At 41.3% G+C, this 22,392-nt stretch overlaps 1 protein-coding gene across 3 annotated transcripts in view; it reads left to right on the top strand.

The window, feature by feature from the left end:
• The first annotated feature begins 1,130 nt into the window (after window positions 1-1,130).
• MTMR9 (myotubularin related protein 9) overlaps window positions 1,131-22,392 on the top strand; it is a 134,426-nt gene continuing 113,164 nt past the window's right edge. The window contains exon 1 of one of the 3 annotated variants that reach the window (XM_049866427.1): window positions 1,131-1,349. In XM_049866427.1, coding sequence (XP_049722384.1) covers window positions 1,168-1,349 — 182 coding nt within the window. In that variant the 5' untranslated portion in view covers window positions 1,131-1,167. The remainder of the gene's footprint in view (window positions 1,350-22,392) is intronic. The other 2 variants (XM_049866428.1, XM_049866429.1) reach the window with 2 other exon arrangements.

The raw sequence follows: 22,392 nt of genomic DNA, 5'->3' as shown, positions 1-22,392 counted from the left end.
AAACGGTCAGTTCAAAAAGGTGGGGAACAAGCAAGGAAAATTACTGGAGTAAATTTCTGGCATAATTTAGATGTCCGGGAGTAGTTCGGAAGGAGTGTACTTAATGGGGAGGCTGTGTGTGGAGTGACCAATGCATAAATTTAGGATGACGTACCGGGTCTGCTACAATTAACTATGCGGCCTCTAGCAAGTCACTTTAGTTTCCTCATTGGATCGATCACTTAACTTCCTCTTCAGTACATTGCATGTAACGTCTATCAAGGTCTCTCTTATAGGCATTTATATGCTTTTTCTCTTTTCTTGTTCAAGGTCACACAGCCATGGGGCGAAGCTCTCTGGGAGTTTGCGGCGTCCGACCCTGTGTTCCCTCCCTCTCACTTGACGGTTACAATCACTGATTCGATCCCATACTTGCCATCTCTTCACGGCGAACGGGTGAGATCTTCAGTTCAGGCCACTCCACGCTCTGAAGACTGCTGGAGGTGGGGGGCCGGGGGGTAGGGAGGACTGCTCAAGTTAAAAAAGGTAGAGCAGGGACCTCTTACCGTCGTCCCATCTTTCCGGGCGTTTTCCGATAACGAATATTTGGGAGAGGACGGAGGGCGCGAAGGCAAATAAAAACTTGTTCCGGTAGGAACACAAATTGTCGGTTCTGTGTTTGCGGAGGCATTTTCATCGGACCTGTACGGGACCAACTTCCGGCTCAGACATCTCATTCTTTGCAGTTTCTGGCTCCGCTCCTTCCGCCCAGAATTGCTCTAGGCTTGTGCTGTGAGCATCTACTTCCTCCAGGAGTACTCTGAGGCTTGGGCGTGAAATTGTCTCCTTCTTTCCTTGGCACTGGGTTCCTTAAGCCCGCCCATTGGAGGCCGGGCCCCCCGGGTGGCGGCGACGGCTGCTGGGCCTGTTGCAGAGCGTTTTCTGTGGCAGAGTCCTGGGCCTGGTGATAGGGAGGACCGGTAGCGACCCCTGGGCCTGACCCAGCCCCAGTCTTCCCGCAGCTGGTGACGGTGGCCCTCGGCCTTGCTGCGTGCACTCCAGCTTCGGGCGGGGCATCCCTCCCCGGTTCCCGCCCCGAGCCTGGGTATTCTCCTCAACCCTGCGGCGTTGTAACCGCTTTGCATCTCCAGGACTCGCCAGTCCCCTGGTTCCCGCCGCTGGAGGAACATGGAGTTTGCAGAGCTGATTAAGACCCCACGGGTGGACAATGTGGTGCTGCACCGGCCTTTCTATCCGGCCGTCGAGGGGACCCTGTGTCTGACGGGCCACCACCTGATCTTGTCTTCCCGACAGGACAACACAGAGGAGCTGTGGCTCCTGCATTCAAACATCGACGCCATCGATAAGCGGTGAGTGTTCATACCACCCCCTATTTTTCGGGGAACTGGGGATCCTTAGGTGGACGCCTAAGGGAACGCTTCCCAGTGTTTTCCTTGCATACTGTCACCTTACCAGCCGGCGAAATGTGCATTCTTTGGCCTAGATTCAGGGTTAGAGTTTTAGAAAGTAGAAGAACACTTAAATGGAATAGTTCGTCTGTATTAAATCCGAATGGAATTCTTACGGTTATCATGTGATTGTTACCCTGGTTATCATTTTTGGTGCATAACACCGTTTAGGTGGATTTTCAGCGTCGTCTTTTGTTATTCCTGGCCTATCATATTCCTTGAATCGTTATTGTTAATCACAGCTCATGAATTTGTGATTAAGTGTGATTTAGGTAAAGTCTCTACTTACCTAAAGGGTAACTCAGAGAACTGAGTATGTAATTATCAGACTGTCTAAATTCCACCCCCGCCCCCCCACCAAATATATTTAACTTATCACATTTCTTCTTACCTTCTGGGTCTTCAGTTGAATACTTTTTTTAAAGGAGATTATAATGTTTTCTATTCATCTTTATTCATTTCTGCTTTTGGAAAGAACAGGGTACCAACTAATTAACCACTTTGTTTTTGCACTTCAGAATTTATTTTTCTGAGGCAGTGTATCAGAATCATAATTTCCTCTCAAAGTTATAGTTCCTTCCTCAGATGAAATCCTATTTCCCCAAAGGCTCTGTGTCCTCTAGGCAGGTGAAAGTAAATTGATTTATCTAATTTACACTAAAGTGTAAGTGAATGGCAGTAGCGTTTTCTATTCTCAAGAGAGTTTGGATATTAAGATTATTCCTAGAGAGGTTATGTCAGAAAACAAAATAATTTCTAGTGGTAGAAATTCAAGCAGTATGGATGAAGGTGGGTTTCTTTACTTACTTTAAGCAGAGGGCTCTTATGAGATTCCTCAGGTCACATTTTCCTATGGAAAAGTTTTCAGTGGTCTCTTGTTGCCTGCAGAATAAAGTCTACACCCCTTAGCCTGTCATTCATGACACTCCATGTTCTGGTCCTGATCTACTTTTCGTACTTAATTCTTGCCATTTCCTGTTCATGAGGGAGGGAACAGCAAGAATTACGTGACTTACTAGCCGCTTCTCACTATTTATTATTGCCCATACACATCTAGCATTTTCTCATTTCTATATCTTACCAATATTCTTCCTTTTCCTGGGGTGCTTTCCTCCTCCCGTTTGTCAAATATTTTTTGACTGTCTTTATGTTCCAGACATTTTGTGAAGCCCTAGGGACAGCAAGATGAATAAAATATAGCTCTTGTCTTTTAGAAGTTTATATAGACTAGCATCCAATTGTACCCATCTTGTGGTAGTCAGTTTAACCAGTTAAACTGCCACCGTCTTTACAGATGCTTCCATTAATTCCACAACTGGAAGTAATTCCCTTGATTTAAAACCCTGTAGCTCTTTAATTATACCTCTCTCATAAATTTTTATTTTATATTTACATGTATATAAATTTGTATAAATATAACAATGTAAGTATGTAAATATATATTTGTATAAGTATGGAAATATAAATTTACACATAGATAAATTTGTGTTTTATACTTACATATATATATAAAAGCTCCTTGAAGCCAGGACTCACATCTGATTGATTTTTATCTCCTTTAAAACTTCTAACTATGGCTTGGGTTGAGTGGGCACAAAACAAACCCTTTCTCGTTGAGTCAATTCTGACTCTTAGTGACCCTTTAGGTCAGAGTAGAACTGCCCCATAGGGTTTCCAAGGAGTGCCCGGTGGATTCAAACTGCCAGCCTTTTGACTAGCAGCCATACTCTTAACCACTATGCCACCAGGGTTTCCAGAGTGGGCACGTAGGAAATAAAAGAAGGAATGACCACAGAATGGCCACTGAGCCATAGAATACAAATTAGCAGTCTCTCTATGACCTTCAACTCTCCTTTCTTATGTACCTTTTTTCTTGGTTGCTTTTCACTTATTCATTTCATATTTATCTAGCGCTTACTAGGTGCTGGGCCTGGTAGATCATAAAAAAGTATATAAAACATGGACCTTTTAATCGGTTAGTAGAGAAATGACAAACCATACACATTTATCTTTTTCTTGGGAAGCAACATGCCATAATGAAAGGAACATGAGCTATGTGGACAGGCAGGCCAGAATTTGTTTAATGGTTACTTTCAAGAAATATTTACTATCGTGTCTCTTCTATGTGCTGACCACTGTCTGGGCTCTGTGGATGCAATGGTTATTAAGATAGACAGGGAGTTTACCCACTAGTGGGGGAAATGGATAATCAATAATTAACAACAAAAAAATGAATACATACATGATGGTGTCATATAAACATATAAGTGTCAGGAATGAAAATAAATGAAGGCGAGAGTATAGAGAGTGCCAGGAAGTGGTATATTGAGAAGGGATTTCAGAGAATGCAAGTGGCATTTGAGCAGAGACCTGAATGAAGGAGGGAAGTTAGCAATGTGAATATTTGGGGGGAAGAGCAGAGGGAACACTGAATGCAAAGACCCTAGGACATGAATATGCTTGACCTGAACAAGGAAGAGCAAAGAGACTGGAAGGCAGTGAGCAAGAGATGGGGATGTGTGTGGGGGAGAAGGAATGGGGCATGGCAAAAACTGGGTGGAGTGATAAGGAGGGGCTAGATCATGTGAAGAAAGCAGCAGTCAAGAAATCAAGTGACATATTGCATTGGGCAAATCTGCTGCAAAAGATCTATTTAAAGTGTTCAAAAGCGAAGATGTCACTTTGAGGACTAAGATGCGCCTGGCCCAAGCCATGGTATTTTCAGTCGCTTGTTATGTATGCAAAAGCTGAACAATGAATAAAGAAAACAGAAGAATTGATGCATTTGAATTATGGCTTTGGCAAAGAATATTGAATACACCATGGACTGCCAGAGGAACATATGCATCTGTCTTGGAAGAAGTACAGCTAGAATGCTCCTTAGAAGGGAGGATGGTAAGACTTCGTCTTGCATACTTTTGACATGTTATCAGGAGGGACCAATCTGTGGAGAAGGACATCATGCTTTGTAAAGTAGAGGGTAAGCAAAAAAGAGGAAGACCTGGGTGAATTGACACAGTGGCTGCAACAATGGGCTGAATAATAGCAATGATTATAAGGATGGCGCAGGACTGGGCAGTGTTATTTTCTGTTGTACATAGGGTCACTATGAGTTGGAACTGACTCGATGGCTTCTAACAACAACAACAACAGATCATGTAAGGGCTTTTAGACCATTGTAATGGCTTTCTTGGAAAACCCTTGGAGGATTGAGAGAAACGAAATAACATCTGATACACTTTTTAGAAAATGATTCTGGCTACTGGTAGAAAATGAATTGTGGGGACAGGTTATTGTTCCTTCCTGGAACCTCAGAATGTGACCTTATTTGGAAATAGGGTCTTTGTAGATGTAACTAGTTAAGATGAGGTCATGTTGAAGTAGAGTGAGACTTAACCCAATATGACTGGTGTCCTTATAAGAAGAGACACAGACAGACACACAGAATGCCAATTGACCACAGAGGCAGAGATTGGAGTGATGTGTCAACAAGCCAAGGATTTGCCACCAGTGGCAAAGAAAAAGACATAGAACACATCCTCCACTTCAAAGCCTTCAGAGAGATCATGGCTCTCTCGGTACCTTGATTTTTGACTTTTGGCCTCCAGAACTGTGAGAGAATTAATTTCTGTTGTTTTAAGCCATCGAGTTTGTGGTGGACTTTCGTGGCAGCCCTAGGAAACTAATACAGGGGAGCAAGGGTTGAAGCAGCAGGCCAGTTAGGAGACTGTTGAAGTAATTCGCATAAAATATGATGGTGACTTGGATTAGAGTGGAAGCAACAGATGTGGTCAGAAGTAATCAGATTTGGGATGTATTTTGAAGATAGAGCTGACATACCTTGTTGGAGAATTGTAAATGGAGTGTGAGAGGAAGAGAGGTATTAAGGATAACTCTCTTGTTTGATGGGTGCCCTTGGGCAAGCTATTTAACCTCTCTGAACATCAGTCTATCACATAGGAGGAAGATAATCCTTTTTATATTTAGTAGTAACTTATATTTGAACAATGCTTTATAAATCTATAGAATATTTTCTCATATATGGCATACATAATTTTATTCTATCATTTTAGCACATAAGGTTGCACACAAGTTTTACCATTATACCTTTTTTCTTTTTAAATTTTATGGGCCTCGAATCCATATAATTGAGTTAATCCTACCTAGTTGATGACTCTTCATGTCCATAATTGATTCATTAAAACATTTTTTTCTTGGACCCCGGGGGTCGTGGTCCTCAGACCTTCTGTTAGCCCAAGACGGGAACCATTCCCCGGGCCAACTGTTCAGACAGGGATTGGACTGAAATATGAGATGGAAAATGATACTGGTGAAGAACGGGCTTCTTGGATCAAGTAGACACATGAGACTGTGTTGGCATCTCCTGTCTGGAGGGGAGATGAAAGGGCAGAGGGGTCAGAAGCTGCCCAAATGGACACGAGGAGAGAGAGTGGAGGGAAGGAGTGTGCTGTCTCATTAGGGGGAGAGCAATTAGGAGTGTATAAATTTTTATACGAGAGTCTGACTTGATTTGTAAACTTTCACTTAAAGCACAATAAAAATTAGTTAAAAAAAAAGAATATTATAGAAATGAAATCTTAAGTATGTAACCTTTAGGGATTGAGTTTCTTCACTCTGCATAATTTCGTGAAGATCCATCCAAGATGTTATATGTATCAGTACATTGCTGAGTAGTGTAGCATGGTATGGAGTACCATAGTTTAACGATTCACCCGTTGAAAGACATCTGGGTTGTTTCCAGTTTGGGGCTATTATGAATAAAGCCACTGTAAATGTTTTAAAAAAAAAAAAAAAAAAGATTTTTCTTTTTTACTTTATTTTATTCTTCTTGGTTCCTAATTTCCACAGTCCCTGTAGGCAGCCAAGTTAAGTTATCCTCGGATATATGTATATCTGTAAAAATATATGGTACTGTTGTGGGAAACTGTGCACATGTGCATGCATGGGTTTAATTTATCTGACTGAGCTTTTTACTGTAGGTCTTATTCTATTTCTTAGCATTTTTACTCAGTATTCATTTTGAAGACCTCTTCATATTGCTGTATGTACATCTATTACACTGCTTCTAGCTGCAGTATAGAATTCCAAAGTATCCACCACATTTTACTTATCTGACCCTTTAGTACCTCCAACTCATTGCTACCACAAACAACTCTGGTGTGCATACTGGTTTGTGCCCCAGTATAATCTTGTGCAAGAGTCTCTGAGATTGTGTCTAGGAATGGGTTTGAGCTGCGTATTTAACTTCACAAAGTAATGCCAGTTTACAGAATGACCGCTCCAATTTGCTTTCACTATGGTGCAGGAAGTCCATGTAGGGGCTGCTTCCCTGCATTCTTACCAGCACTTGGTATAATAGGCAGTCCCCAACAAGTTCCATTCCTAAATCTGTCTTTAAGTCGAATTTGTAAGTCAGAACAGTTTAGATATAGTTTGTATCTAAGGTCAGTTAGTCAAATGTTTGTTTGCGTTAGTATATAGTATACAGTCAGTGTACATTTTTATGTGTTAAAAAATAAGCATTTCCAGATACGCTAAAAAAATCTTTAACATAGTGATAAAGTAATCATAATTATATTTTGATGCATCTTACAAAGTAGTGCCAGTTTGTTATTACGAACCATTGTATATACCTCGAATTTTTAATAACTACAAGTTTTACGTAAGTTAGATGTTCATAACTCATAGACTGCCTGTATTGTCTTTCTAAATTTTGCCAGTCTGATGGTTTGTGACATGGTATGTCTTTAATTTATATTTTTCTTAATTACTGATGAGTATAAGTATCTCTTTATGTAAAACCAGAGTCCTGGTGGTGCATTGGTTAAGAGCTACAGCTGCTAACCAAAAGGTCAGCAGTTCAAATCTACCAGCTGCACCTTGGAAACCCTGTGGGGCAATTCTTCTCTGCCCTATAGGGTTGTTATGAATCGAAATTGCCTCAGTGGCAATGGGCTCGGTTTTTGGTTTTGGTTACATAAAATCAGTTGCCATGGAGTCAGTTCTGACTTGTGGCAACCCTAACTGTGTCAGAGTAGAACAATGCTCCACAGGGTTTTCAGTGACTGATTTTCCAGAAGCAGATTACCAGGCCTTTCTTCCAAAGTGCCTCTGGGTGAACTCAAACCTCCAACCTTTTGGCTGGCTACTGAGTTCATTAACCAATTGCACTGCTTAGGGACTCCATCTCATTATATACTTATTAGTTGTATACGTATTAGCAATTTGTATTTTAAAGTCGTTATATACTTATTGTAATTCAATTTTTAATTTTTTTCTTTCTGTTAATTTCCTCGTTCTACTTTTAAAAATTGGTTTGTTGTCTTTCTCGTGTTGATTTGCAGGGGTTTCTTGTATACTCTCTAGATAATAATTCTTCAATTTAGGTATTGTAAGTGACTTCTAATAGCTGACCACTCTTATTAGTTTAATGCTTTTACCCATTTTAAAGATGGAAACAATTGGAGAGTCTGAAAAACTTGCCCAAGTTCACAAAACCAAGATTCACTAACAGGCTATCTAATTCTGAAGTCTTAATTTCTTTCTATACTGTATGAAAAATAGTCAAATATAAGTACAATGTAATTTTTTTTTCCTTTGTGTGCCTTATTCAGGGTATTTGATGTGTTTCTTGAAATGCAAATGGTTTCCTTCATTTATTCATTTTTTATTGTGGAAAAATATATAACAAAACTTTTGCCATTTCAGCCATTTTACATGTAAAATTCAGTGACATTAATTATATTCATCATGTTGTGCAGCCATCACCACTGTTTCCAAATTTTTTGTCACCCTTAACAGAAACTTAGTACCATTTAAGCAATAACTTCCCCTTTCACCCTTACGTGCTCTTGGTAACCCCTAATATACTTTAGTGTCTATGCATTTGCCTGTTCTAGACTATTTTATATAAGTGGGATCATGCGGTATTTGTCTTTTTGTGTCTGACTTATTTCACTTAGCGTAATGTTTTCAAAGTTCATCCATGTTGTAGTATGATCGGAACATTTCTCTTTATGGCTGAATAATATTCCATTGTATGTATATACCACATTTTGCTTATCCATCAACTGTTGATGGACATTTGAATTGTTTCTACCTTTTAGCTATTGTGCATAGTGCTGCATTGAACATTGGTGTACAAGTTTCTGTTTGTGGCCCTGCTTTCAGGTCTTTCCAGTATAACTAGGAGTTGAATTGCTGGATCATATGGTAATTTTAAGGAGCCCTCGTGGTGCAGTGGTTAAGTGCTTGGCTACTAACCAAAAGGTTGGTGGTTCGAACCCACCCAGCTGCTCCGCAGGAGACGGATCTGGCAGTTTGCTCCCACAAAGATTAAAACCTTGGAAATCCTATGGGGCAGTTCTCTGTCACATGGGGTTGCTATGAGTTGAAATCAACTCAGTGGCACCTAATAGCAACAACAATGGTAATTTTGTGTGTTAACTTTTTGAGGAACCACCAAACTGTTTTCTATAGAAGCTGCACCGTTTTGTAATCTCACCAACAATGAATGAGGGTTCTCATTTCACCATGTTCTTAGCAACACCTGTTGTTTTGCATTTTGCTGATAGTGGCCATACTATTGGGGATTATGGTGCAGTAGTTAAAGCGCTCAGCTGCTAACCGAAATGTCGACAATTTGAACCCACCAGCCTCTCCAAAGGAGAAAGTGATGGTAGTCTGTCTCTGTAAAGAGTACAGCCTTGGAAACCCTATGGGGCAGTTCTGCTCAGTCCTGTACGGTCGCTTGAGTCAGAATCTATTTGACAACAAAGGTTTTTTTTTTTTTTTGGTTAGTGGGGGTGAGACGATATCTCATTTTGGATTTGATTTGAATTTCCCTAATGACGAATGACTTTAAGTATCTTCTCATGTGTTTGTAGGCCATTTGTATATCCTCTTTGATGAAGTACCTGTTCTGTATTCCTTTGATCACTTATTTATTTGAATTTTTTGTTGTTTTGTTGCTATGTTGTAGGAGTTGTTTTTATTTTACGAATATTAAACCCTTATCAGATACATGGTTCTCAATTTCTCCTGTTCTGTATGGCACTGGGTGGGTATATTATCTCTTTACTTTCTTGATAAAGTCCTTTGACACACAAAAGTTTTTGATTTCAATGAGGGCCGAATGGTCTATTTTGTCTTTTGTTGCTTTTGCTATCATATCTAAAAATCCATTGTTGAAAACGAGGTCCTGAAGCTTTACATGTATGTTTTCTTCTAGAAGTTTTATGTTTTCAGTTTTTACATTTAGGTAGCTGACCCATTTTGAGTTAATTTTATCCAATGGTATAAAAATGGCAGTGTGGAGGCAGACCTCCTTGTCTGACTTCACAAGGGGAAGGAGGAGAGAGAATCAAGATCATCAGCAGTGCAAGGCTGATTCTTATGAGGTGGAGGTCAAACATATCTCTGCCCTCCAACCAATTCTAACACCAATTCTAACACCGGCCGTCCCTCCCACAGCACTCTCTACTTCCCTGCTGGGTTTGATAATTCTTTGCAATGGCCACACAGAACTCATAGACCATACAGTTGTGGGGTTTATTAGGGAAATAACAGGTTACAACTTGGGATCAGAATCAACAGGCTATAACTTGGAATTAGGATCAGGAAGCATCTCTTCAGTACAGGAGAGCTCTCAGCTCCTCTTGGCCATACAGGGCCCCTCTTGGCTCGTGAAGACATGCTTCTCTTGGTCACCTCAGGACAGGCCTCCTTTCTTGCCCCTCAGCCCTCGGCTTGGCCTCTGCCCTGCTCAGGCAAGTGTTGCAGAGCTTTTTTAGCTCTGCCGATAAGTGCCCAGAGGCACCTCACTCTGCCAGCAAGCCTCCTACTCAGTGGTGCTCAGCTCTTAGTTCTTGAGCTGAGATGATCACGTGATTTTTTTCTTTGTTCTATGTAATGTAGTATATTACATTGATTGGTTTTCTGTTGCTGAACCACTCTTGCATCCCTGGAATAAATGTGTGTAATCCTTTTAATACCTGGTTGGAGTCAGTTTGTTAGTATTTTATTAATAATTTTTGCATCTGTATTCATAAGGGATACTGGTCTGTTGTTCTTTTGTGGTATCTTTGTCTGGCTTTGGGAATCAGGGTAATTCTAGCCTAATAGAATGAGTTAGGAAGTGTCCCTTCCTTTTGTATATTTTTTTTTTTCCAACAGAGCAGGAAGTAAAGCAGATTGAGAGATTTTTCTTTTTTTATTCTTTAGGTGAAAGTTTACAGCCCAAGTTAATTTCTTATACAAAAATTTATACACGTATTGTTACATGACACTAGTTGCAGCCCCTGCAATGTGACAGCACACTCCCCCTTTCCCCTTTCCTCCCCAGGTTTCCTGTGTCTGTCCAGGCAGCTCATGTCCCTTTCTGTCTTCTCATCCTGCCTCTGGACAGGAGCCTCCCATTTGGTCTCATGTATCTGCTTGAACAAAGAAGCACAATCTTTACAAGTATTATTTTATGTTTATAGCCCAGTCAAATCTTTGTCTGAAGAGTGGGCTTCAGGAATGGTGTTAGTTCTGGGTTAACAGAGCATCTGGGGGCCATGGCTTCAAGGGTTCGTTCAGTCTTAGTCAGACCATTAAGTCTGTTCTTTTTATGTGAATTTGAGTTCTGCTCCACACTTTTCTCCTGCTCCATTGGGGCTCTCTCTTGTGTTCCCTGTCAGGGTGGTCATTGGTGGTTCTTCTGGCTTCAGGCTGATGGAGTCTCTTGGGCTAGTATTTTCCTTGTGTCTTTTGTGATGTTTATTCTCGTTTGCTCCAGGTGGGTTGGGACCAATTGATGCATCTTAGATGGCCGCTCGCAAGCTTTTAAGACCTCGGACTCCACTCACCAAAATGGGATATGGAACATTTTCTTGATAAACTTTGTTATACCAATTGACCTAGATGTCCCCCCGAAACCATGGCCCCTAGGCACCAGCCCCTGGTACTCTGTCCCTCAAAGTGTTTGGTTGTTGTCTTAGTCATCTAGTGCTGCCATAACAGAAATACCACAAGTGGATGGCTTTAACAAAGGAAATTTATTTTCTCACAGTCTTTTTTTTTTTAGTAGGTTACAAGTCCAAATTCAGGGTGTCAGCTCCAGGGAAGGCTTTCTTTCTCTGTCGGCTCTGGAGGAAGGTCCTTGTCCTCAGCCTTCCCCTGGCCAAGGAGCTTCTCAGGCACAGGGACCCTGTGTCCAAATGATGCGCTCTGCTCCTGGTGCTGCTGTCTTGGTGGTATAAGGTCGCCCTGTCTCTCTGCTTGCTTCTGTCTTTTATATCTCAAGAAATTACCCAAAAGACAATCCAATCCTGTAGGTTGAGTCCTGCCTCACTGACACAACTGCTGCCCGTCCTGCCTCATTAACATCATAGAGGTAGGATTTATAACATATAGGAAAATCACACAATACCGGGAATCATGGCCCAGCGCAATTGATACTCACATTTTGGGGGAGACATAATTCAATCTATGACAGTCGTGTTCAGGAAACTTCTTAGCTTTTGGTTTAGTCCAGTTGTGCTGACTTCCTTGTATTGTGTATTGTCCTTCCTTTCACCTGAGATGATTCTTGCCTACTGTGTGTTAGTGAATTGCCTTCTCCCTCCCTCCCTACTCTCATAACCATCAAAGAATGTTTTCTTTTGTGTTTAAACCTTTCCTTGAGTTCTTATAATAGTGGTCTCATATAATGCTGTTTTGCGACTGTCTAGTTTCACTCAGCATAATGGCTTCCAGATTCATTTGTGTTGTGAGATGTTTCACAGATTCATCATTGTTCTTTTTCGTTGCATAGTATTCCATTGTGTGTATGTACTATAATTTGTTTATCTATTCATCTGTTGATGGCACCTAGGTTGCTTCCATTTTCTTGGTATTGTGAACAGTGCTGCAGTGACATGGATGTGGATATATCTATTCATGTGATGATTCTTATTTCTCGAGGATATATTCCAAGGGTGAGATCATATGGTACTTCTATTTCTAGCTTTTTAAGGAAGCGCCCAATTAATTTCCAAACTGGCTGTGCCATTTTACATCCCCACCAGCAGTGTATAAGTGTTCCAGTCTCTCCACAACCTCTCCAACATTTATTTTTTTGTGTTTTTTGGATTAGTGCTAGCCTTGGGTTGAGATGGTACTTCATTGTAGTTTTGATTTGCATTTCTCTAATGGCTAAGAATGGTGAGCATTTCCTCATGTGTCTGTTAGCTGCCTGAATGTCTTCTTTGATGAAGTACCTGTTCAAATCCTTTGCCCATTTTTTAATTGGGTTAGTTGTCTTTTCATTGCTGAGGTTTTGCAGATATTAGAGATTAGACCCTTATTGGGTATGTCATAGCCAAAATTTTTTTCCGAGTCTGTAGGTTCTCTTTTTATTCTTTTGGTGAAGTCTTTTGATGGGCATAAGTGTTTGATTTTTAGGAGCTCCCAGTTATCTAGTTTCTCTTCTGGTGTTTGTGCATTGTTAGTTATGGTTCATGTTCTGTTTATGCCATGTATTTGGGCTCCTAGCATTGTCCCTATTTTTTCTTCCCTGATCTTTATTGTTTTAGATTTTATATTTAGGTCTTTGATTCATTTTGAGTTAGTTTTTATACATGGTGTTAGATTGGATCTTCTTTCATTTTATTGCAGATGGATATCCAGCCATGCCAGCATCATTTGTTAAAGAGATTGTCTTTTCCTCATTTAATGGACTTTGGGCTGTTGTCAAATGTCAGCTGTTCATAGGTGGATGCCCCCACATGTCTATCATTTTGTCATACTCTGGGGGCTTGTGTGTTGCTGTGATGGTGGAAGCTATGCCACCGGTATTCAAATACCAACAAGGTCACCCATGGCTGCCAGGTTTCAGCTGAGCTTTTAGACTAAGGTAGACTGGGAAGGAGGACTCGACAGTCTACCTGAGAAAAGAATTAGCCAGCAAAAACCTTATGAATAGCAGTAGAGCATTGTCTGATCTAGTGCTGGAAGATGAGTCCCCCAGGTTGGAAGGCACGCAAAATACAACTGGGGAAGAGCTGCTTTCTCAAAGTAGAGCCAACCTTAATGAATCAAGCTTTCAGGACCTTCATCTACTTTTGCGGCATGACTCAAAATGAGAAGGAGCAGGTGCAAACATCCATTAATAATCAGAAGGTGGAATGTATAAAGTATGAATCTAGGAAAATTGGAAATAGTCAGAAATGAAATGGAACGCATAAACATTGATATCCTAGGAATTAGTGAGCTGAAAAGGACTGATATTGGCCATTTTGAATTGGACAATCATATGGTCTACTATGCAGAAAATGAAAGCTTGGAGAGGAATGGTTTTATATTCATCATCAAAAGAACATTTTGAATCTGTTCTGAAGTATAATGCTGTCAGTGATAGGATAATATCCATACGCCTGAAAGAAAGACCAGGTAATATGACTATTATGCAAATTTTTGCACCAACCACTAAGGCCAAAGATGAAGACGTTAGAGATTTTTACCAACTTCTGCAGTCTGAAATAGATTGAACATGCAGTCAGGATGCACTGATAATTACTGGTGATTGGCATGTGAAAGTTGGAAACAAAAGAAGGATTAGTAGTTGGAAAATATGGCCTTGTTCGTAGAAACGATGCCAGAGATCACATGGTACAATTTTGCAAGCCCAACAACTTGTTCATTGTGAATACCTTTTTCACGAACGTAAATGGCGACTATACACATGGACCTCGCCAGATGGAATACACAGGAATCAAATCAACTACATCTGTGGAAAGAGGCGATGGAAAAGCTCAATATCATCAGAACAAGGCTAGGGGCCAGCCGTGGAACAAACCATCAATTGGTCATATGCAAGTTCAAGTTGAAAGTAAAGAAAATTAGAACAAGTCCATGACAGCCAAAGGACAACCTTAAGTATATAGTGCCTGAGTTTAGAGACCATCTAAACACTGGTGACATAGTGGTTAAGTGCTACGGCTGTTAACCAAGAGATCGGCAATTCGAATCCACCAGGCGCTCCTTGGAAACTCTACGGGGCAGTTCTACTCTGTCCTATAGGGTCACAATGAGTTGGAATCGACTCGACGGCAGTGGGTTTGATTTTTGGTTTAAAGAATAGATTTGACGCATTGAATGCTGTCATGGATTGAATTTTGTACCCCACCACCCCCAAAATGTGTGTATTAACTTGGCTAGGCCATGATTCCCAGTATTCTGTGGTTGTCCTCCATTTTGTGATTGTAATTTTATGTTAAAGAGGTTTAGGGTGGGATTGTAATACCCTTACCAGGTCATATCCCTGATCTAGTGTAGAGGGAGTTTCCCTGGGGTGTGGCCTGTACCACCTTTTATCTTACAAGAGATAAAAGGAAAAGGAAGCAATCAGAGATTTGGGGATTTCTCACCACCAAGAAAGCAGCACCAGGAGCAGAGCATGTCCTTTGGACAGGGCGTCCCTGCACTTGAGAAGCTCCTTGACCAGGGGAAGATTGAGGACAAGGACCTTCCTCCAGAGCCAACACAGAGAGAAAGGCTTCCCCTGGAGCCGATGCCTGAATTTGGACTTGTAACCTACTAGATTGTGAGAAGATAAATTTCTCTTTGTTAAAGCCATCCACTTGTGGTATTTCTCTTATGGCAGCACTAGGTGACTAAGACAAACACTAATGACCAAAGACCAGATGAGTTGTGGAATGACATCAAAGACATCATATGTGAAGAAAGCAAGAGGTCATTAAAAAGACAGTAAAGAGAAAAGACGAAAACGGATGTCAGAAGAGACTCTGCAACTTGCTCTTGAACGTCACATAGCTTAAGCAAAAGGAAGAAAAGATGAAGTAAAGGAGCTGAACAGAAGATTTCAGAGTGCGATTCGAGAAGACAGAGTACTCTAATGATGTGTGAAAAGAGCTGGAGATAGAAAACTGAAAGGCAGGAACGTGCTCGACATTTCCCTAGCTGAAAGAACTGCAGAAAAGAATGACTGAAGCCTTGAGTTTCAATAGTGAAGGGTTCTTTGGGGAAGAATATTCAGTGATGCAGGAAGCATCAAAGGAAGACGAAAGGAATACGTGGAGTCACTATACCAAAAAGAATTGATGGATGTTCAGCCATTTCAGGAGGTAGCATATGATCAGGAACTGGTGCTACTGAAGGAAGCAGTCCAAGTATTACTGAGGGCATTGGCCAAAACAACCGTCCAGGAGCAGGTGGAATATCATTTGAGATGTTTCAACAAACAGTTGAAGCACTGGAAGCACTCACTCAAGAGATTTGGAAGATAGCTACCTGGCCAACTGACTGGAAGAGATCCATGTTTATGCCTTTTCCCAAGAAAGGTGATCCAACTGAACGTGGACATTATGAAACAATGTCATCAATATCACATGCAAGTAAAATTTTGCTGAAGATCATCTAGAAATGGCTGCAGGAGAAATTCAAGCCAGATTCAGAAGAGGACAAGGAACCAGGGATATCTTTGCAGATGTCAGATGGATCCTGGCTGAAAGCAGAGAATACTAGGAAGATGTTTACCTGTGTGTTGTTGAATATGCAAAGTCATGCCACTGTGTGGATCGTAACAAATTATGGATAACATTGTGAAGAATGGGATTTCCAGAACACTTAATTGTGCTCATGAGGAACCTGTACATAGATCAAGAGACTGCCATTTGAACAGAACAAGGGGATACTGTGTGATTTAAAATAATGAAGGGTGTGCATCAGGGTTGTATCCTTTCACCATACCTATTCAATCTGTATGCTGAGCAAATAATCCCAGAAGCTGGAATTGATGAAGAACAGGGCACCAAGACTGGAGGAAGACTCATTAGCAACCTGTGTTATGCTGATGACACAACCTTGTTGCTGAAAGTGAAGAGGGTTTGAAGCACTTACTGATGAAGACCAAAGACCACAGCCATTAGTATGGATTATACCTTGACATGAAGACAACAAAAATCCTCACAACTGGACCCACAAACAACATCATGATAAATGGAGAACAGATTGAAGTTGTCAGGGATTTCATTTTACTTGGATTCACAATCAACCCTCACGTAGCAGTCAAGAAATCAAAAGATGTATTTATTGCATTGGGCAAATCTTCTGAAAAGACCTCTTTAACATGTTGAAAAGCAAAGATGCCACCTTGCAGACTAAGGTGGGCCTGACTCAAGCTATGGTGTTTTCAGTTGCCTCATATACATGCAAAAGCTGGACAATGAATAAGGAAGACTGAAGAAGAATCAACACCGTTTAATTGCATTAGCAAAGAATATTGAATATACCATAGATTGCCAAAAGAATGAACAAATCTGTCTCGGAAGAAGTACAACCAGAATGCTCCTTTGAAGCAAGGATGGCAAGACTATGTCTCACATGCTTTGGACACGTTATCAGGAGGGATCAGTCCCTGGAGAGGGCCGTCATGCTTGGTAAAATAGATCGTCAATGCAAAAGAGGAAGACCCTTGATGAAATGGATTGACACAGTGGCTGCAACAGTGGGCTCAAGCATGATAACAATTGTGAGGATGGTACAGTATGGCGCAGAGTTTTGTTCTGTTGTATATAGGATTGCTATTAGTTGGAACCAACTCGATGGACCTAAGAACGACAACAAGAACAATAGGTGGACGAATTTACGCCTAAATTCTCAATTCTGTTCCATTGGTCTGTGTATCTCTTGTTGTACCAGTACCAGGCTGTTTTGGATACCATTGCGGTATAATAGGTTCTAAAATCAGGTAGTATGAGGCCTCCCACTTTGTTCTTCATCAGGAATGCTTTACATATCCGGGGCCACATCCCTTTCTATATGAAGTTGGTGATTTGTTTCCCCATCTCATTAAAATATGTCGTCGAAATTTGGATCAGGATTGCATTGTATCTGTAGATTGCTCAGGGTAGAATTGACATTTTCACAATGTTGAGTCTTCCTATCCATGAGCCTGGTATGTTTTTCCACTTATGTAGGTCTCTTGATTTTTACAGTATTGTCTTCTAGTTTTCTTTATATAGTTGTTTTATGTCTCTGGTTAGATTTATTCCCAGTACTTTGTCTTCTGGGGGACTACTGTAAATGGTATTGATGGTTTCCTTTTCGAAGGAATTCAATTTGTTAGTGTAGAGGAATTCGACGGATTTTTGTATGTTCATCTTGTATCCTGATACTTTGATGAACTCTTCTATTAGCACCAGTAGTTTTTTTGTGGCTTCTTTGGGTTTTTTTGTGTGTAAGATCATACCATCTGCAAACAGGGACACTTTTACTTTTTCCTTACCAATTTGGATGTGCTTTTTTTCTTTTTCTTGCCTCATTGCTCTGGCTAGACCTCCAGCACAGTGTTGAATAAGAGTGGTGATAATGGGCATCCTTGTCTGGTTTCTGTTCTCAAGGGAAATGTTTTCAGACTCTCTCCATTTAGGATGATGTTGGCTCTTGGCTTCCCATAAATGTCCTTTATCATGTTGAGAAATTTCCCTTCTATTCCTATTTTGCTGATGGTTTTTATCATGAATGGGTATTGGACTTTGTCAGATGCCTTTTCAGCATCAGTGGATAAGATCCTGTGGTTTTTGTCTTTTGTTTTATTTATGTGATGCATTACATTGATTTTCTAATGATAAACCATTCCTGCATACCTGGTATGAATCCCAGTTGGTCATGGTGCATCATTTTTTTGATATGTTGCTGAATTCTATTGGGTAGAATTTTGTTGAGGGTTTTTGCGTCTGTGTTCATGAGGGTTATTGGTCCCTAATATTCTTTTTTTGTGGTGTCTTTACTTGATTTTGCTATCAAGGTTTTGCTGGCTTCACAGAATGAGTTTGGGGGTATTCCATCCTTTTCTATGCTCTGAAATACTTTTAGTAGCGCTGGTGTTAACCTTTTCTCTGAAAGTTTGGCAGAATTCTCCAGTGAAGCTGTTAGAGCCAGGGCTTTTTGTTGTTGTCGTTAGGAGTTTTTCTTAGTACCTCTTCAATCTCTCCTTTTTTTTTGAGTTGTGGGGTTAATGTTTTGATTTTGGCCCTTCTTTTTGGATGTGTGCGTTTATTGCTAAAAATTGACCTGTGAACGCTGCCTTTTCTGTGTCCCAAAGGTTCTGATAGGATGTGTTTTCATTCTATGAATTTCTTTATTCTATCCCTGATTTCTTCTACATGTGTGCCTAGGCAAAGGGTCAGTGCCTGCCCTGAATTCCCTTCTTGTTTTGTTTTGATATGCCCAAATAGGCTGGTCATGTGAGCTACTTTGATTATTGGTGTCTTTGAAGATCTCACATCCTGTCACCAGATGGTTAGAGCTGCTACTAGGTATGTGAGTGAAGGAGTCCATTTACTTTTCTTGTGTGGATTCAGCTCTCGTGTCTAGGTCATGGGTCACTGAGTGTGTGGTGCAGACTGTCACCTACAGTCCTAGGTGTGCAGGTTTATGTAGGGGTGACTGGAGCAGGCACAGGCATCTGGCTGTAGTAGAGGGTTATATGCTGAGCAGGGTATGGGGCTGATGACTGCCCCTGAGTCCCTGGGTGGAAGGCATGTCCCTGTTCCCTACATTGTGTAGGTGGATGGGTTTTGCAGCCAGACTTTGGGCACCCAGTTCTATTGAATGTAAGGATTGGGAGGCTCTGCTTATTCTTGAACCCCTGTAATGGGTGGCTAGGTGGAATGGGTGAAACTGCCAGCCCTCAGGGTACTGATGTTAGCGTGTGAGGACCCTGATTAATGGGCAGGGTGGTGTCAAATGTCGTGAATCTGCAACTCCTCCTTCCTTGGCTGCTGCATTTGAAAATAGGCTTCAGGTATATACCCTCTTGTACTATGCTAATAAGGTCCTGCACTGTCGAAATGGGCCCACAGAGGTCTAGAGAGGGGTGAAAGACATTCAAAGTTTGTGGACACTTTATGTGTGTGCCTAGGCAAAGGGTCAGTGCCTGCCCTGAATTCCCTGCTTAGGTGAGCTGGCAGTTTCTTTTTTCTGTTTGTTCCTTTGTTTATTTGTTCCCCCCAATGCCAGGAGACTGGTTTGGGTGCAAAGGGTCCCACTTCTGGCCTAGGGGCCATGGCAGTCGCTGGATGGAGCAGAGTGGGGAGGGTGCGGGTGAGGGGAGAGAGGCACTTGCCAGAGGTGAAAGGGCTATTTTGATCCCTAGGGGTAGGTTAGACACTTCCACTTAACTTTCTCAGAGGTGGTGATACTTGCCCCTGGCTCGGGAGGCTTGTGCGGACTCTTCGATGCTGTTTCTCTGAACTTGGAAAATGTGTCCCGAGCCCTACTGCATGCCTCGGTGTGCCTGTGCCAGCCTGCAGGATGCTGGCCTGGTCAGGTCTGGTACTTCCTCTCTACTTCTGAACTGTCTTTCCCTCCCCCTGCTGCTCAGTCTGACCCCTCAACTTTGTCTTTGATGTTCAGGGCTCCTAGATTATCATACGTAATCAATTTGCTTTTTTTTCCAGGTCATTGTTGCAAGAGGGACCACAGGATGCGTCTGGCTATTCTCCCATCTTTTCCCCACCCTTATATATTTTGAAGATTTTTAAGGATTGGTATCATGGATTGTATTTTATACCCCCCAAAATGCATGTATCAATTTGGTTAGGCCGTGATTCCCAGTATTCTGTGGTTGCCCTCCATTTTGGGACTATAATTTTATGTAAAAAGAGGATTATGGTGGAATTGTAACACCCTTACCAGGTCACATCCCTGATCTAATATAAAGGGAGTTTCCCTGGGGTGTGGCCTGCACCACTTTTGATCTCTCAAGAGATAAAAGGAAAGGGAAGCAAGGAGAGAGTGGAGACCTCATACCACCAAGAAAGCAGAACTGGGAGCAGAGCATTTTCTTTGGACCTGGGGTCCCTGTGCCTGAGAAGCTACTCGACCAGGGAAATATTGATGACAAGGAATCTTCCTCCAGAGCCAACAGAGAGAGAAAGCCGTTCCCTGGAGCTGACACCCTGAATTTGGACTTATAACCTACTAGACTGTGAGAAAATAAATTTCTCTTCGTTAAAGCAATCCACTTGTGGTATTTCTGTTATAGCAGCATTAGATGGCTAAGACAGTTGGTGTCACTTCTGCTGTAAATGGTTCGTAGACTTCCCCAAGGTTGCTACATGGTCCAGGATTTTTTTTCTTAGTTACTGATTCGATCTCTTCAAATGTTATGTGTTTGTTGAGATTTTGTTTCTTCTTGAGTCAATTTAGATAATTTATGTGTGTCTGTTTTTTTTTTTTGCTTTCTTCATGTTGAGGTGCATGCAGTCCATACTGAAGGCTGTGGTCTTTGATCTTCATTAGTAAGTGCTTCAAGTCCTCTTCACTTTCAGCAAGCAAGGTTGTGTCATCTGCATAATGCAGGTTGTTAATGAACCTTCCAGCTTCTCAGATTATTTGTTCAGCATACAGATTAAATAGGTATGGTGAAAGAATACAACCCTGACGAACACCTTTCAAGACTTTAAACCAATCTCGTATCCCCTTGTTCTGTCCAAACAATGGCCTCCTGATCTATGTAAAGGTTCCTCATGAGCACAATTAAGTGTTCTGGAATTCCCATTCTTTGCAATGTCATCCATAGTTTGTTATGATCCACACAGTCGAATGCCTTTGCATAGTCAATAAAACACAGGTAAACATTCTTCTGGTATTCTCTGCTTTCAGCCAGGATCCATCTGACATCAGCAATGATATCCCTGGTTCCACGTCCTCTTCTGAAACCGGCCTGAATTTCCGGCAGTTCCCTGTTGATATATTGCTGCAGCCGTTTTTGAATGATCTTCAGCAAAATTTTGTTTCGTGTGATATTAACAATATTGTTCTATAATTTCCACATTCGGTTGGATCACCTTCCTTGGGAATAGGCATAAATATGGATCTCTTCCAGTCAGTTGGCCAGGAAGCTGTCTTCCATATTTCTTGGCATAGATGAGTGAGCACCTCCAGCGCTGCATCTGTTTGTTGAAACATCTCAGTTGATATTCCATCAATTCCTGGAGCCTTGTTTTTTGCCAATGCCATCAGAGCAGCTTGGACTTCTTCCTTCAGTACCATCTGTTCCCGATCATATGCCACCTCTTGAAATGGTTGAATATTGACTAATTCTTTTTGGTATAATGACTCTGTGTATTCTTTCCATCTTCTTTTGATGCTCCTGTGCCGTTTAATATTTTCCCCATGGAATCCTTCACTATTGCAACTCGAGGCTTGAATTTTTTCTTCAGTTCTTTTAGCTTGAGAAACGCCGAATGTGTTCTTCCCTTTTGGTTTTCCATCTCCAGCTCTTTGCACGTGTGATTATGATACTTTACTTTGTCTTCTGGAGAGGCCCTTTGAAATCTTCTGTTCAGTTATTTTACTTCATCAATTCTTCCTTTAATGAAGATCCAAGACCACAGCCTTCAGTATGGACTGCACCTCAACATAAAGAAAACAAAAATCCTCACAACTGGACCAATGAGCAACATCATCATAAACAGAGAAAAGATCGAAGTTGTCAAGGATTTCATTTTACTTGGATCCACAATCAACGGCCATGGAAGCAGCAGTCAGGAAATCAAAAGACGCACTGCATTGGTCAAATCTGCTGCAAAGGACCTCTTCAAAGTGTTGAAGAACAAAGATGTCACCCTGAAGACTAAGGTGTGCCTGACCCAAGCCATGGTATTTTCAATCGCATCATATGCATGTGAAAGCTGGACAATGAATAAGGAATACCGAAGAAGAGTTGAAGCCTTTGAATTGTGGTGTTGGCGAAGAATATTGAATATACCGTGGACTGCCAAAAGAATGAACAAATCTGTCTTGGAAGAAGTGTGGCCAGAATGCTCCTTAGAGGCAAGGATGACGAGACTGCATCTTACATACTTTGGACATGTTGTCAGGAGGGATCAGTCCCTGGAGAAGGACATCATGCTTGGCAGAGTACAGGGTCAGC

This window comes from Elephas maximus, chromosome 22, assembly GCF_024166365.1.
Source record: "Elephas maximus indicus isolate mEleMax1 chromosome 22, mEleMax1 primary haplotype, whole genome shotgun sequence".
NCBI lineage: Eukaryota > Metazoa > Chordata > Mammalia > Proboscidea > Elephantidae > Elephas > Elephas maximus.
The sequence above is the reverse complement of the archived record's forward strand: the minus strand, read 5'-3'. Positions and strand labels throughout refer to the sequence as shown.